This window comes from Centruroides sculpturatus, unplaced genomic scaffold (assembly GCF_000671375.1).
Source record: "Centruroides sculpturatus isolate CEXI.00-Female unplaced genomic scaffold, Cexi_2.0 scaffold968, whole genome shotgun sequence".
Classification (NCBI taxonomy): domain Eukaryota; kingdom Metazoa; phylum Arthropoda; class Arachnida; order Scorpiones; family Buthidae; genus Centruroides; species Centruroides sculpturatus.
Genome location: NW_019385084.1, coordinates 132,544 through 146,112, shown reverse-complemented (window position 1 = coordinate 146,112; position 13,569 = coordinate 132,544). Strand labels below are relative to the sequence as shown.

Here is a 13,569-nt window from a genome sequence, read left to right as displayed (position 1 = left end):
TATCATCTACATACCGCATATTTTTGGATGTAAGTTTGGCCATCAAAGTAGAAAAGGGAAGAATTTGAAGGAAAACTGTTAAAAAGATAGAACTACAGTAGAGTGTCGATTATCCGAATCAATTGGGGACTCGGGTTGTTTGGAAGATCGACGTTTCAGATAACCGATTATGTACGAAAAAATATATTTATTTATCCCATCTTGACATTTTCTCCATTGCGTGACGCTTCACGTTGAATTTTCGTCGATGTTAAGCCTAACGAAGACTATTGTATCGTTAAAAATTATTTTTTTATTTTGTACGAACAAAATAAATATATTGAAAAATATAAAAACAATAAAAAATTATACTTCAGAAGTTAATTTAGTATTAAAAACATAAAATATTTGAGTAGCCCAAGACATAGCCAAAGATTGCAGCGCCACAGCACTGTCAAAAATTTAAATTTGCCGACTAAAATTCTTTCGAATGATTGACGTTTCGGATGATTGACTTTCAGATAATCGACTCTCTACTGTATTTTTCTATTCTATGCTTTCCTGACAAGGGTCTCTGAAAGACAGCCGAAAACATTTGAACATTAAAATTTTTTTGTAGTTCACTTGCTGGAATTATCACTTAGGTATGAAGTGGTTGTTTTAGTACATATTTCCTGTTTGTGCGCCAGTTTTTTATGTCTAATAGTGCTTACTGTTGTCAAGTATCTAAGAGACAAGTTTAAACTAAACTGGAGTAATAAAAGTTTATGAACTTATTGGAATGACAGCATAGTAAATCTTGGATATACAAAAAAGGAAGAGAGAAGTTCAAAGTGAGTCTAATGAAGTTCCACATGGCCCCTCACAACATCTAAATAAGGTTCATACATCCTGGGTATTCTATTCTTTTCTATCAGCCATGTGGTCTATTGTGGCGGGGTCATTTTTTGACAGATTGCCATACTTTCCCTGTGTCATATATAACAGCCAGGAGAGTAAAAATTCGCTTTAATATTTACAATGCTATGTTTGCCAGATATTTGATCTAAAATAACTCTTTAAACACTTTTCTCATTTTGTATTTAATTATCAAAATATTTAGTTCATAAAATTCATAAATATTAAAGAAAATTCTTAGTAGAGTGAAAAATTTTGATTCCTTTAAATTAGGGTTATCATAATAGTTGAAGGCAAAATATGGACAGATTAACAGTAAGAGAGAGAGGCAAACTAAAAAAATTTTATTCACATTTTTACTTTCCCAGCAATTATATATAACAGGGGGAAGTATAGTGATCAGCCAAAAAAATGACCCCCTAAGATTTTTCATTTTTGGACTTAGAGCATCTTGAAATGTCAAAAAATGCAAAAACATTCTGGCATTTTATCAAAAATATTTTTTAAGGTAATTTTATGTAGGCTATTTCCTGTTTAATATTTTTTACATCATACCTGTGAAGTGGTTGAATGCTATTGTATAATTTTAGTTTAGTTTGTACTTTTTAGCATTTCTCCTTTTTTTCTTTGTTCTTTCATACTTCTAGAACCTTCTAACCTTAATCAATTTTCCTGGGTGGTGAGTGCCACTTTATAGAATCACAAGAACAATGAAAGCAATGTTACCTGAGGGCACTTGTGAGGAGTGTAGGACACATGGAGTAAGGACAAAGAAAATAGTGCTTACTAAAACAACCACTTCACACCTAAGCGATAATTCCAGCAAATGAACAACAAAAAAATTTTAATGTTGAAACGTTTTCGGCTGTCTTTCAGAGGCCCTAGTCAGGAAAAATTTGCATAGAATAGAAAAACAGTTTTATCTTTTTAACAGTTTTCGAACATAGCTGTGTTCTGATTTTTAATATTTAAACAATGTTAAATACAAAGATCATTTTTTTTAAAGTCCTGTAAACTACAACTGAGGGTAGCAGCTTACATTTTTCTCACTTACTCCTTTTGAAGAAGTGAGATAGAAAAATGCAAGCTGTTACCATTTGTTTTGCACAATGATGATAAATCTTTATGTCATTATATAAGGTGGCCAAATAGTCAATTAACTGAGATATAGTTTTTTAAAGATTTTAAATTGTTTCCTATAAATTAACTGAATCAAATATAACAATACACAGCTATCTTAAACTGATTTTTCTTATGCACACACAGTGATTCTTGCTAATCTGAACAAATTTTATTTTCTTATTTTTACCAAATTAAATAATAAATTTCATATGATTTTAGTTAATTATAATAAATTAATGAGAATAAAATATGTGATACTATACATTAGAATATTCAAAATATCTTGAAAAAATTATTAAATTCGTTACAATGTTGTATGGTTTGTTATTTTTAAAGAAACAACAGATAACGTCAATTGGATCAGTAATGGTAATATCCAAGATTAATGTCAAATAACGGAATTAGCAAACTTAGGATTATTGAATATACTATACAGTCGACTCCCCCTATAACACTGTTGATTTTTCCGTTTTATATGAATTTCATGTTATACGAGTCACTTAGATTTTACAAATACGTGTGCCGGGCTGTGAATGGCTCATGTATTTGTAAAATCTAAGTGACTCGTACATCATGGTATTCATATAAAACGGAAAAATCAACAGTGTTATAGGGGGATCGACTGTATTATGAAAATTTTTTAATAATTTCTACTCTTGGTAATGACCCAAAAGTACTTATGATTAAAGAATATAGCCCAAGCACATCCAGTAAAGCAGTAAACACTAGATTTTAGCATTTGAAAAGTAAGATTTTCCAATACAAGTATGTGCCACTCAATGACAGACTGCATATATAACAGAGGTTCTATATGATCATAATAAAGAAAAATTCATAGCTGCCTGTACCTTTTCTATGATTAGATATGTTTAGATACATAAATACTTATCATTATGTTACGCACAGCCTATACGAGTAGTAGACTATACCATACAGGTTGTCCAAGTACATGTACACTCTCTAATATTTGCTTAACAACATATTTCTCAAAATATATCTCTATTATTACGTGGCACATACTTATAGTTAAAATAAATATACTAGTTTTAATTAGTCCGTCAAATTTAAGGTACTACCTTAAGTTTGACATACTAAGAAATTTGATTATAGTGTCTTTGTACATTACTGGATCCACAGCATAATAAAGATTATTATTTTTAACTTTGGAGCACCGAAATAACAATTCTTACATCATATGTTGAGTCGGCTTCATTGTTAACTGTTAGTCCTGCTAATTCGCCTAATCCTAAAGGAGCCTCCAATGAATCTTCATTATTTCCGGTTCCTCCTAGTAAAGGGTGACGCGAACCGGGAGGAAATAGAAGTGGCCCGCTCTGAACACCTAAACATACATAAAAAAATAAATTTAATAAGTTCATTTGTAAACATTAGCAAGTAATTTATGTATCATATAAATTCTATAAAGTATATTATTAACACCTCCAAATTATTACATTTTGACTCCACGATTCAACGTTTGTACGTACAAATATAAACAAATTGTTTTCTAGAATCAAAACAATTTCTCCCACAACTAAATTAAACTTAATATTGGAGATCAGTTCAAAAATAATGGGATTTAATTTAAATTTTTATCATATCTCTCTATAATTACACAGCAGAAACATTGTAATCCGTCTTATTAAGATTCTTTGAGTACAACTATTCTTCTAGAATACGTTACATGTGCAATTTGAGAATCGTAAAAGAAGTTTAAAGATTGTAGGGAAGTTACCAATAAAAAAAAAACAAAGATTTAAGAGCTCGTGTGCAACCAACATTTAAATCTTGGTGTCACAAGCAGAAGGCTGCACCTCTCTGTTTCAACATATATTTAGATATTATATTGAAAATAGTGGTCATTCAATCAATGAATAAGATGCAGAAGGAAGAGAAATCAATACGGTCACTTTTCATCATCTAAAATATCTAAATATTCAGATGATCGATAAAAACCAGTTACTAAGACAGTCAGACAGCTAAGGTACAGGGTGTCCCAAAAGTTACTGTGCAGTGAAAAGTTTGTAACGGCATTGTACATGAGACCCGTAAGTTGTATGTTTTGCTTCTCTACTTTGCAGTAGACGATCTTACTGCTTGATCATAGATGTTCTAGGTTTTGGACGACTTCTTGCCCAATTGCATAATCTCCAATGGAATCTGGCTAGTTAGATCTCTGGACCTCAATCTTTGGATTTTGAGGGACATTTCTGGCATTTACTGTAGGAGAAACTGCAATATCGTATGTAAAACTTCACTTTTAAACCTTTTCCACCACACTGTAACTTTTTTGACAACTTATAGTAAAAGTATGTCAGCCTGTCACTCTGGAAAATCCACATAAATAACAACAACTCAAAGCCCGAATAGTATATAATAAATTACCAAACGATCGCCTAATCCACATTTGAGTCCACATTCACACTTCAGAAATTTTCACAAGTGGTTTTGATCCAGAAAGGCTCAGCTCAGTGTAACACTCTTCTATTCTACCATTTAAGAAAACACGTCGATGGTGACTACTGGCTGAGATTAAGATTTACTTGTCTCGAATTACTTTTGTGCCAATAACAAAGTATAATTGCAAGGAAAAAGCCTATCGACAAATTTACATTGATACAACTTTACTGGCTGAGATTACAGTAAAAGTATAAAGTATGCAATACACTTCTACTGTATTGCATACTTTTCCAAAACATTCCAACTGGTAGTCACAGACATGTTGGTAATTAATAATATGATTATAAGAAACATTTTATGCTTTTAATAATTTCTTAAATGTCTTTACTCCCATAAAAAGTTACACTTTCTGCTGAGAGGGAAAAACCCAGAATTAAAAGAAATAAAGCAAATGCCATAATTCTCTAAACATCTGTTCTGGTGACCGTAGAATAAGTTACCTAATCTCTGTTTCATCTACAGAGAAACAAACTGTTCAATCTTTTTTAAGCCCTTTTGATATAAGTTTACAGCCTTTATTATATAAAAAGTTCTAAAAAAAGTGGAATTATAAGCATGCAGAAATTCCCAATATGTTATAAGAGTTACAGGGTTATATAAATGATGTTTTCGATTTGAAACATGTGTAATTCATATTTAAAGAAACTCTAATACATAATGTTGGTACCAACGAAAGAAAAGAGGAACTCAAAAAGTTTTATTGCAATCCATCACGTGTGTTAAATGTGAGCTGAGTCGAGTTCCCGCCAGACATTGCAACAACACAATGCGTTTGAATGCTGCAATAGTTTCTGTGATATCTGCTTGAGGATCATGCATGGTCTGTGGTAAGAGTGACATGTAGACTATCTTTGATAAAGTCCTGCATTGGATCTGGGGAATGTGGCTGATGACAAAGAAGTGCATATCTTCACGACGAGCATAGCTAATCCATCTGTTTTCTAGTTGGTCATTGAGCTCACTTCAGTAATGCCACTACACTAATTACAGACTGATGAATATGGAAAACTAGGACACAACATCATCTTCTGTCTTCCATGGCAGCCATTTTCTCTCACTTCACCTTTAGTGGAGAACTGCGCTATTATGTGGTAGTGTTACAACATGTGATATACTACAACAAAATTTTTTGAGTTTCTCTTTCTACTAGTATCAATTTTATGCATCATAAGTTCATTAAATGTGAGTTAAATGTGTTTCGAATTGGGAATATCATTTATACTAACCATGCATTTTAACTGCTTACCTCAAATTCTCCTTTGTACAAGTTTACTTTTATATAGATGATGTTCTAATTTTTTGATCTAACAACTAAGAAATAGTCAGGTTTAGTAAATGAAGAATGGATGGATGGAGAGAACTGAAGTCTAAAACTGGAAGGTGTCAATAGAAATACCATAAACTTGAAGAATTTTTAAAAATATGCTCTAATTCTTACTCAAGTCTCAAATACTAACAGAAACAGCAAAACATTATATTCAAAACAAACATTTAGACTAATTTAATGAGTCAAAAATGTTTATTTTACTCTCAGTTGCTATTTAAATTTATTCTAAAAGATTGTTGTACCCAAACGAGCTTAATAAAAATAGAAAAAACCATTTAACTTCGTTACTTTATAAAATTCTTTTGCCAATTTACAATGATGCCGAATCTGTGCTTGTTCTTAATGAAACATTACCTATGATTATTAATCTAATCTGCCAATTATTATAAACAGTTTGATAAAATTTTATAAAAATTAAACTTAGTTAACAAATAAATGGTGCCAAGTCAAACATAATACATATATTAAAATTTTATACAATACTTTGATATTTATAATCTAAACGTTGATATATTTGTAATTATTATTTAATTTGTTTGCTGTACAATTATATAATATATAATATTGTATAATTGATAATAGTTTCTCAATCAACATTAAATCCTCAGGTCATAAGCAGACGAAAAGTTTTCTTGTGACCGATAGACTTGACGATGCTGTGGTGTATATGTATTTCTTACTGTCTGCTGAACACTTAAAAATTTCAAATACTGTATTTATTTAGTACAAATTCAAAGAAAGCACTTGAAAGTCCTCACTGGAATTGTCAAGTCTATCTCTCAAACCATCAAATTCTATTTGAGATATCATACACTAAAAACTCAGAACTCTGTTCTTTTAATCTGTTAATGGTAAAATATAAAATAATTTCTAGTGCACTCAGTGACAGTTTTATGCAATACAAGAGATCTCCATGTTAAAAATGTCGGCATTCTATAGATATGAAGTGATGTTGGTAGAGTTTATTGACTATTTGACCCAAATTACCTATGATTTATGCATTATAAATTGTATTTTTTTATCTTTTTCATAGCATATTCTGTTTGAACTGTTCAATAATTCAAAAAAACCAATTATTTAATATACTCATACACTCTTTTACATAATATAACTATACATATAGGTATCTTCTACTTAACATCAGTAATCTGTTTTTGAAAATCAGGCATTTGGCATGAAAATGTTAGTTGGGAGTCATTTTCCATTATTTTAAATAGAAAAAATTATAACGCATTACAATTTCAAGCCAAAATGACCAAGCAATTTCCTAACACATAACTAAAATGCAGTAAAACGTCTATCTATAAGTAACAAACTTGTTTTAAGGTGTAAAATTCTTAAAACACTGCTATGTGAACATCAAATAATTAACAAGATCATTATCAAATAGTAGTTTTGTATGCTGTGCTATTATGTTTATGGTATGCCATACCATAAATGTGACTTGGCATGCTTCAAAAGTAGAATGCGCAATTCTAATGTTTTATTAACTGTAGAACTTTTCAGCATATATTGTTGTAAGGAGTTTTTGAGACTAAATATAAAATTTTTCCTAAATAAACATTGAAAAATGCATTGAGAGATACATATATTCTGTTTAGTTTGAATAGAGAGAGAGAGTCTATTAACAAAATGTTAACAGTGGAGATGTTCTGCAGACTATGCCTGTATATCGACAGGTAGATTACAGTATGCATCAAACAGTGCATTGGTGAACTGTGATATACTAAAATATGTTCCAATATTCACTGATAAATTCATCGGTGCAGTGACCTATGCATACCAAACTCATCAGGCTGTGGATACGATGAGCTCCAATGCGGAAATATGGCCATCTCTGTGATTATATTATTAGCACCCATTTTTGACAAAATAAATCTGTAAATGCCTATTTAGCACTGTTTGTATCTGCTATTTCGTTAGGTCGCCAGACGTTCCAGTAAAAGCTTATTAAACTGTTCACCAATGCATTGATTGTGGTCAAGACTGATGTATACTGGCAATGTACACGATATTGACAATTTGATAAACATTAATTTACTAAAATAACCATTTGAATTTCGACAGATCGTAAATCTTTGTTGAAAATAAAATACATAACAGATGGCTCTTTTTGACTTTTATTTAGTAATGCAATAACGTTTCATAGTTTTTTTATTCTTGAATCTCGAGAATCAAGAACTGCAGAGAACTCACATACAAAAAACTTAGAAGGATGTAAATTATAGTGATATAATTACTTTTATTACGATAACCCTCTTATCAATTTTTCTGGATCTGTCACTGCCTAGATATAAAGAATACTGCACTCCTTTGAGTAGCAACAGATCTATGTAAGGGCTAATAGGGCACGAGTCTGGGGCTTCCCAACTTTCACGTTGTACCGAGTACGTAAGACAAGATTTTTATAAAACATCTCATTAGAATCTATTTTATGATGGACTTTTCACGAAATTTTTTAAACCAAGTTGAGAGAAGATTGGTTAGTATGGCCTCCTTTGGCTAAAACTGCTTATAGCAGCAGTTCCCAACCTTTTTATCATCGTGGGCCGGTCAAAGTTTCATAATTTTACCGCAGCCCACTGAGGGGGGACATTGATTGTTTATATTTTAGATTGATTTAATTATTTAACATTTTAACTCACTAGAACGCTAAATCAATGAGAACCCTGAGCTTGTTTCATTGCAATGAGACGGTTCCCTCTGGGGGTAATAGGAGACAATGACACCTGAAGTGTGTTTCTTATGTCCAGTTTATTCTGTTGTTCCGTCGTTCATTAGAAGTCACACAAACCCGAGGAAATACACCATAGTAAATAAAAAAGAAATAATTTAATGTTCCTTGGGCACCCCGGTACTGTTTGGTCCACAGACCGGTACCGGTCCGTGGCCCAGGGGTTGGGGACCACTGGCTTATAGTACTTAGAGACAAGCTAAAAGGGATTAATTCTTTTGTTTTTGAAATTTATTATTTAAAAATTTTAAAAAGCGGTGTAAAAAATCTCAAGATCAAGGTCTCCCAGAAAGTTAAATACCTTCAAGCTGCCAACCTGCCACATTTAATTAATTAATACAGTTGTTAGTGTTATTTTATTCATTGGATATTGTATTTTATATAAAGAATACTCCCTATTGGTGTCATTTCCAGAAAAAAAAAGTGAATAAATAGATACAGTAGACTTGCAGAAATTTTGCTCTGCGTGGCGGATGGTCAAACTGGGTAACACGGAGATTGAAGATAAGGCATTTCCCGTGCAGTCAAGTACATTAGTGCATCACATACATGGCTTACTTTTCGGCTGTAATTTTTATGGTATGTAGTTATTTTATAGAAACTCAAATAGGCATGACAATTTTTTTGATTAATTTAAGATAAATAGGAAGCATACATACCATCAATTAATACAAGACTAAATGAATAACCGACACATTATCAATGGAATAAGCATGTATTTTATGAAAACATTTGCAATTGCATTTTTATACATTATTTGATGATACTGCACTACCATAAAAAGTAAAAAATAATTATAAAAATGTAATTATTTTGTACTTTTTGTTTATATATATAAAAAGTTTTATGACATGACTGATCATGCTGGATCACAGGCCAAATGAGTGCAAGTCTACTGTATTTTTAAACTAAAAAACATGAATTCTACATAGCAAAAATGGTTTAATATAGCAGTATTTTTCTTAAACGTAACGCATATTATAGTTCTTTACATGTTTATGATATTAATTAATGTTTAGTAATGTAACAAATGTTAAATAATCCAATAGAATTAGTTTTATAGTAGTAATCGTAAACAACCTTCAAGTGCTTAAACTACTATTTTCATATTTGTTTAATTTATGTAAATAATTACAAGATCTTTAGGATTCAATAATTTCTTAAGATTTTGTAGAATTTGTCAGTTTGATCAACTGTTTTGCCACACGACTCCATCAATAAACAATTCATAAAACACTAAATGTTAGAGGAGACGACCAGATGAAACTGGCTGACTCCTTTAATGTTTAGTGCAGGGGTGGCCAACCTTTTGCATACCATGCGCCAATTTTTTGATAGACGAGTTCAGATGCGCAGTGGCGTACCGTGGGTGTTAGCCGCCTGGGGCGGAGAAAAATTTCGGCCACCCCTTAATCAGGTATTTCAATTTAAAAGATCAAAATTCAGTTGTGTGAAAAAAAAATTAATAAAAAATGCGGTGGTGGTGTAGTTACCCGTACAAAATAGTCCCATTTGACATTAGTGGCATACACGATTGCGAATGTATCGTGAATCGTAGAAAAAAAAAAAAAAGAAAAAAAAAAAAAAGGTCAACAGGTGTAGCAGTCCAACCGACTCGTGGACTGTCCGGACGGTAGCACTGTCATTTAGACGCCTATGCACTGATCGAAAATAAACATACATGCATACACTGTAATTTACTATGTGGAGAACACTCATTTTATCTGTAAAGTTGATTGCAACGAATTGTGCAACAAATGAACTTGCCAAGACAGACTATAATAAATTAATTTTCTATGTAATATTCTTAATTGCAAAGAAGCCAAATCTGGCAATGTTGCTCAGAACTGACTAAAGCGCCACTTGTAATCGTCCAATGCGCCAAGTTTGGCGCATGCGCCACGGTTTGGCCACCCCTGGTTTAGTGCTTTATTACTTGTTATTATTGTTGTTATTAACAATAATATTTTCCTTTTATATTTACGTTGTTTACATATACCTGCTTATATTGTATCCAAGAGCAGCTGGCACAGCTAGTATGTAGCTCCATGTCAGTCTGAGTAACAAATAATGAATTAATGAATATTGCTCACACTCTCAATGGTACAACACGTTACATAGAAAGATTACTTTATACACAATTTTTTAGTTCTCAATTTTTTTTTTAAATTCCAGAAAACAGTTTGTTTAAACTTTCTTGCAGAATGGAATTTTCTTTGTTCGTTTTATAAATCTGTTCAATATTATATAATTATAACAATTATACTAATAATGCACAGTTGATGCCTCGACGTACCATTTTCTTCCGCCTCGGGCCGAAAGCCCGTCCGAGATCCAATAAGATCCAAAATACAATCGAGATTAGGTCCCTCGTCATCGTTCACGTTACTATCATTGCTTGGATTCGTTACAGAAGGAAACAAACACAGAGCTTCTTTTGACGGTGTCTTTGAATCGGACAGATGTTGGATGTCTCTGTCGTCGCCGACAGAATTACTGGCATGCAAGGATCTGAATATGACCCGTTTGGGTCCTGAATGTCATTCCGGAAGTTTATTTAACATATGAAGTGAAAGGATGGGATGAAAGGAAGGGAAGTAGCCAAGAAATAATTCATTTTTTTTAACATGCAACATACAAACCAAATAAAAATTATGTAAAAATTTAATTAAAATTCTAATTTTACAAAAAAAAATTAATATATATATATACATACATAATATAATATATTATAAAACAAAATGCAAGATAAGGTTAAATAATAGCAACAAAATATTACTTAGCAATCATAAACAAAATAAATATTAGAGTTATTTAGTAAAATAAAGGAAAAAGAAAATGCATTCATGCAAAAATCATATTAAAAAAGCATTATCTGTTGGAAAAAAAGAAGGAAAAGCATTAAAAAAAAAAAAGGCATTAAAAAAGAACAAGAAAGCTATCTTGTGTCTGCATTCTCTCCGAGGAACAGTTGCTTATTAATGCCGGTTGTTATGCATTTGCCTGTAAGAATTGATGTATTATTTTAGCGACCGTAGCAGCTCTGCAACAAAATTCTTGCTTTTCCGCAAGACAATTTTATTCATTACAGATGTTTTAGCATGTATTTTACAATATCAGATGTGTCTTGCATAAATAATTATATTATATTGTATGGGTGATCAAATGAAAAGCTTAAGTGCAAGCAGTAGACATAAGCAATACTGCGAGTAGCCGCGCTTGTTATCGACCAGCTAAGCATCGTTAGAAACATTTAAATCTGAAACATTAATTTATTATGAATTCAAAATATAATATTCAAAACTCCTTGCCGGCATCACTAAGTCTACTTCTTACAAGTAAATTTTTTGTTCGATCACCTGCTTGGGCATGAAGTAAGTCTCTAATATCATATACACAAAACTTTGAAATCAAATCGGTTAAATATGAGGACAAGAAATGTGCAAAATGCCACGTAAAGAATGATAAAGATTAATTAGCACACTACTTTCCCAAGCTATTATATGGAATTGGCTTGAGATCGAATGTTCATATCGAAAAATATTAAAATCAAAATGGATCACACTCAAACTATATACAAAACGAACAAGGATAACGTTGAATGTTTACAGATGGATGATTCACCAAGAGTATCATTTACAAATGTTATTTAAGAATAACTAAGACACTTTATGACTTCTTTTAATAATAAGGAATTATAAAAGTTTGAAGGAGTGAGTTTACATATAAATAAATGAAATATTCATATATACACAGAGCACCATTAAAACTACAACAAGGTCAAGGAACGACTTGCATATCTCCAGTTATAGGTCAGTCTAACAACTAAAGTCTTAAAACAGTACCTAACAAGGCAATATATTTTATTAATTATTAATAAAGATATTTATTTTGCTGAATAAGTGACATTACCCAAATGTCACATTCTGACTTTTATGATTCTTATGCATATTGTAAAGAATATAAAAGTGAGAAACGAACATATCTAAGGATGAAAATGACCTTTAAAGTTGGCCACGTCAAGCTGTAATTTTACAATTTCATATGGAAACACATATCCGTTTGAATGAAATCAATGTGAAAATACGAATGATGTATTCGCTACTATGGTAACTTAACCGAAAGCACTTTAACAGTGGGATTTTAAAAAAATATTACTACTGTTTTTGACGCAATAATGGGCCACATTCAGGCAGAAGGAAGGACAAAGAGACAATTTCCGATAAAGTAAACAAGCAGGAAAGGTGGGCTATTATATAACAGTGGTGATTAACATAAAAAAGTGAGGAGATATTGCCAGGCACTTTGACACTTCATTCTGAGCATTTATCTCTTGACCGTCCAATGCCCAAGGATGGCCCATTAACTGGGATGAAAATGTTAGTGTTCTTTTTTAAAATTCCACCATTAACATGCATTAAGTAATTCACGTGAAAACATTTCTCACAACAAGTAATTAAGAATGTATCTTTATCAATGTTTAGACAAACTTTTATGGTCAGTCAGTTGACTAAATTTTTCAAAAATCCCACAATGCAAGAGAATTTTTTGAACAAAGAATATATGCCAGAGTAAGTCAAAATTAAGTCTGTCTATTTCTGCATTTCCATCATAAAATTCCCATTTTTAGAGGTAAAACACCAATGACACTGCAAGGTAAGCATTCATACTAAACAATTCTTTTCATAAACACTGCATTTTCTCAATTCTAAGACAACTTTTTAAATTATGTATACTTGCCCAAAATAGAGCTACATCTTACAATCTACGGCTATGTCTGCAACCCAAACAAAAATTGGCAGTCAATGCAGATAAGACACAAGGTGTAATTCTACCAATAATAGACACTTTCACTACTGCTCAACCTTCACATTGATTCAAGTAAACTTGACTTGTAAAAAAAGAATTTACAGTGGTACCTCAGGATACAAAATTAATCCGTTCTGAAACTGAGATCGTCTCATGAAAATGTCGTAAGGTGAATCATTTTTCCCCATACGATTACATGTAAAACCAAATAATTCGTTCCAACATGAAAAACACACTCAAA

At 31.6% G+C, this 13,569-nt stretch overlaps 1 protein-coding gene across 1 annotated transcript in view; it reads right to left on the bottom strand.

The window, feature by feature from the left end:
• The window catches only part of LOC111634423 (striatin-3-like), a 91,989-nt gene that overhangs the window by 11,597 nt on the left and 66,823 nt on the right, over positions 1–13,569 (bottom strand). Inside the window, exons 15-16 of the mRNA XM_023379190.1 lie at positions 10,816–11,052; positions 3,189–3,340 (exon numbers count right to left, since the gene is read on the bottom strand). Coding sequence (XP_023234958.1) covers positions 3,189–3,340; positions 10,816–11,052 — 389 coding nt within the window. The remainder of the gene's footprint in view (positions 1–3,188; positions 3,341–10,815; positions 11,053–13,569) is intronic.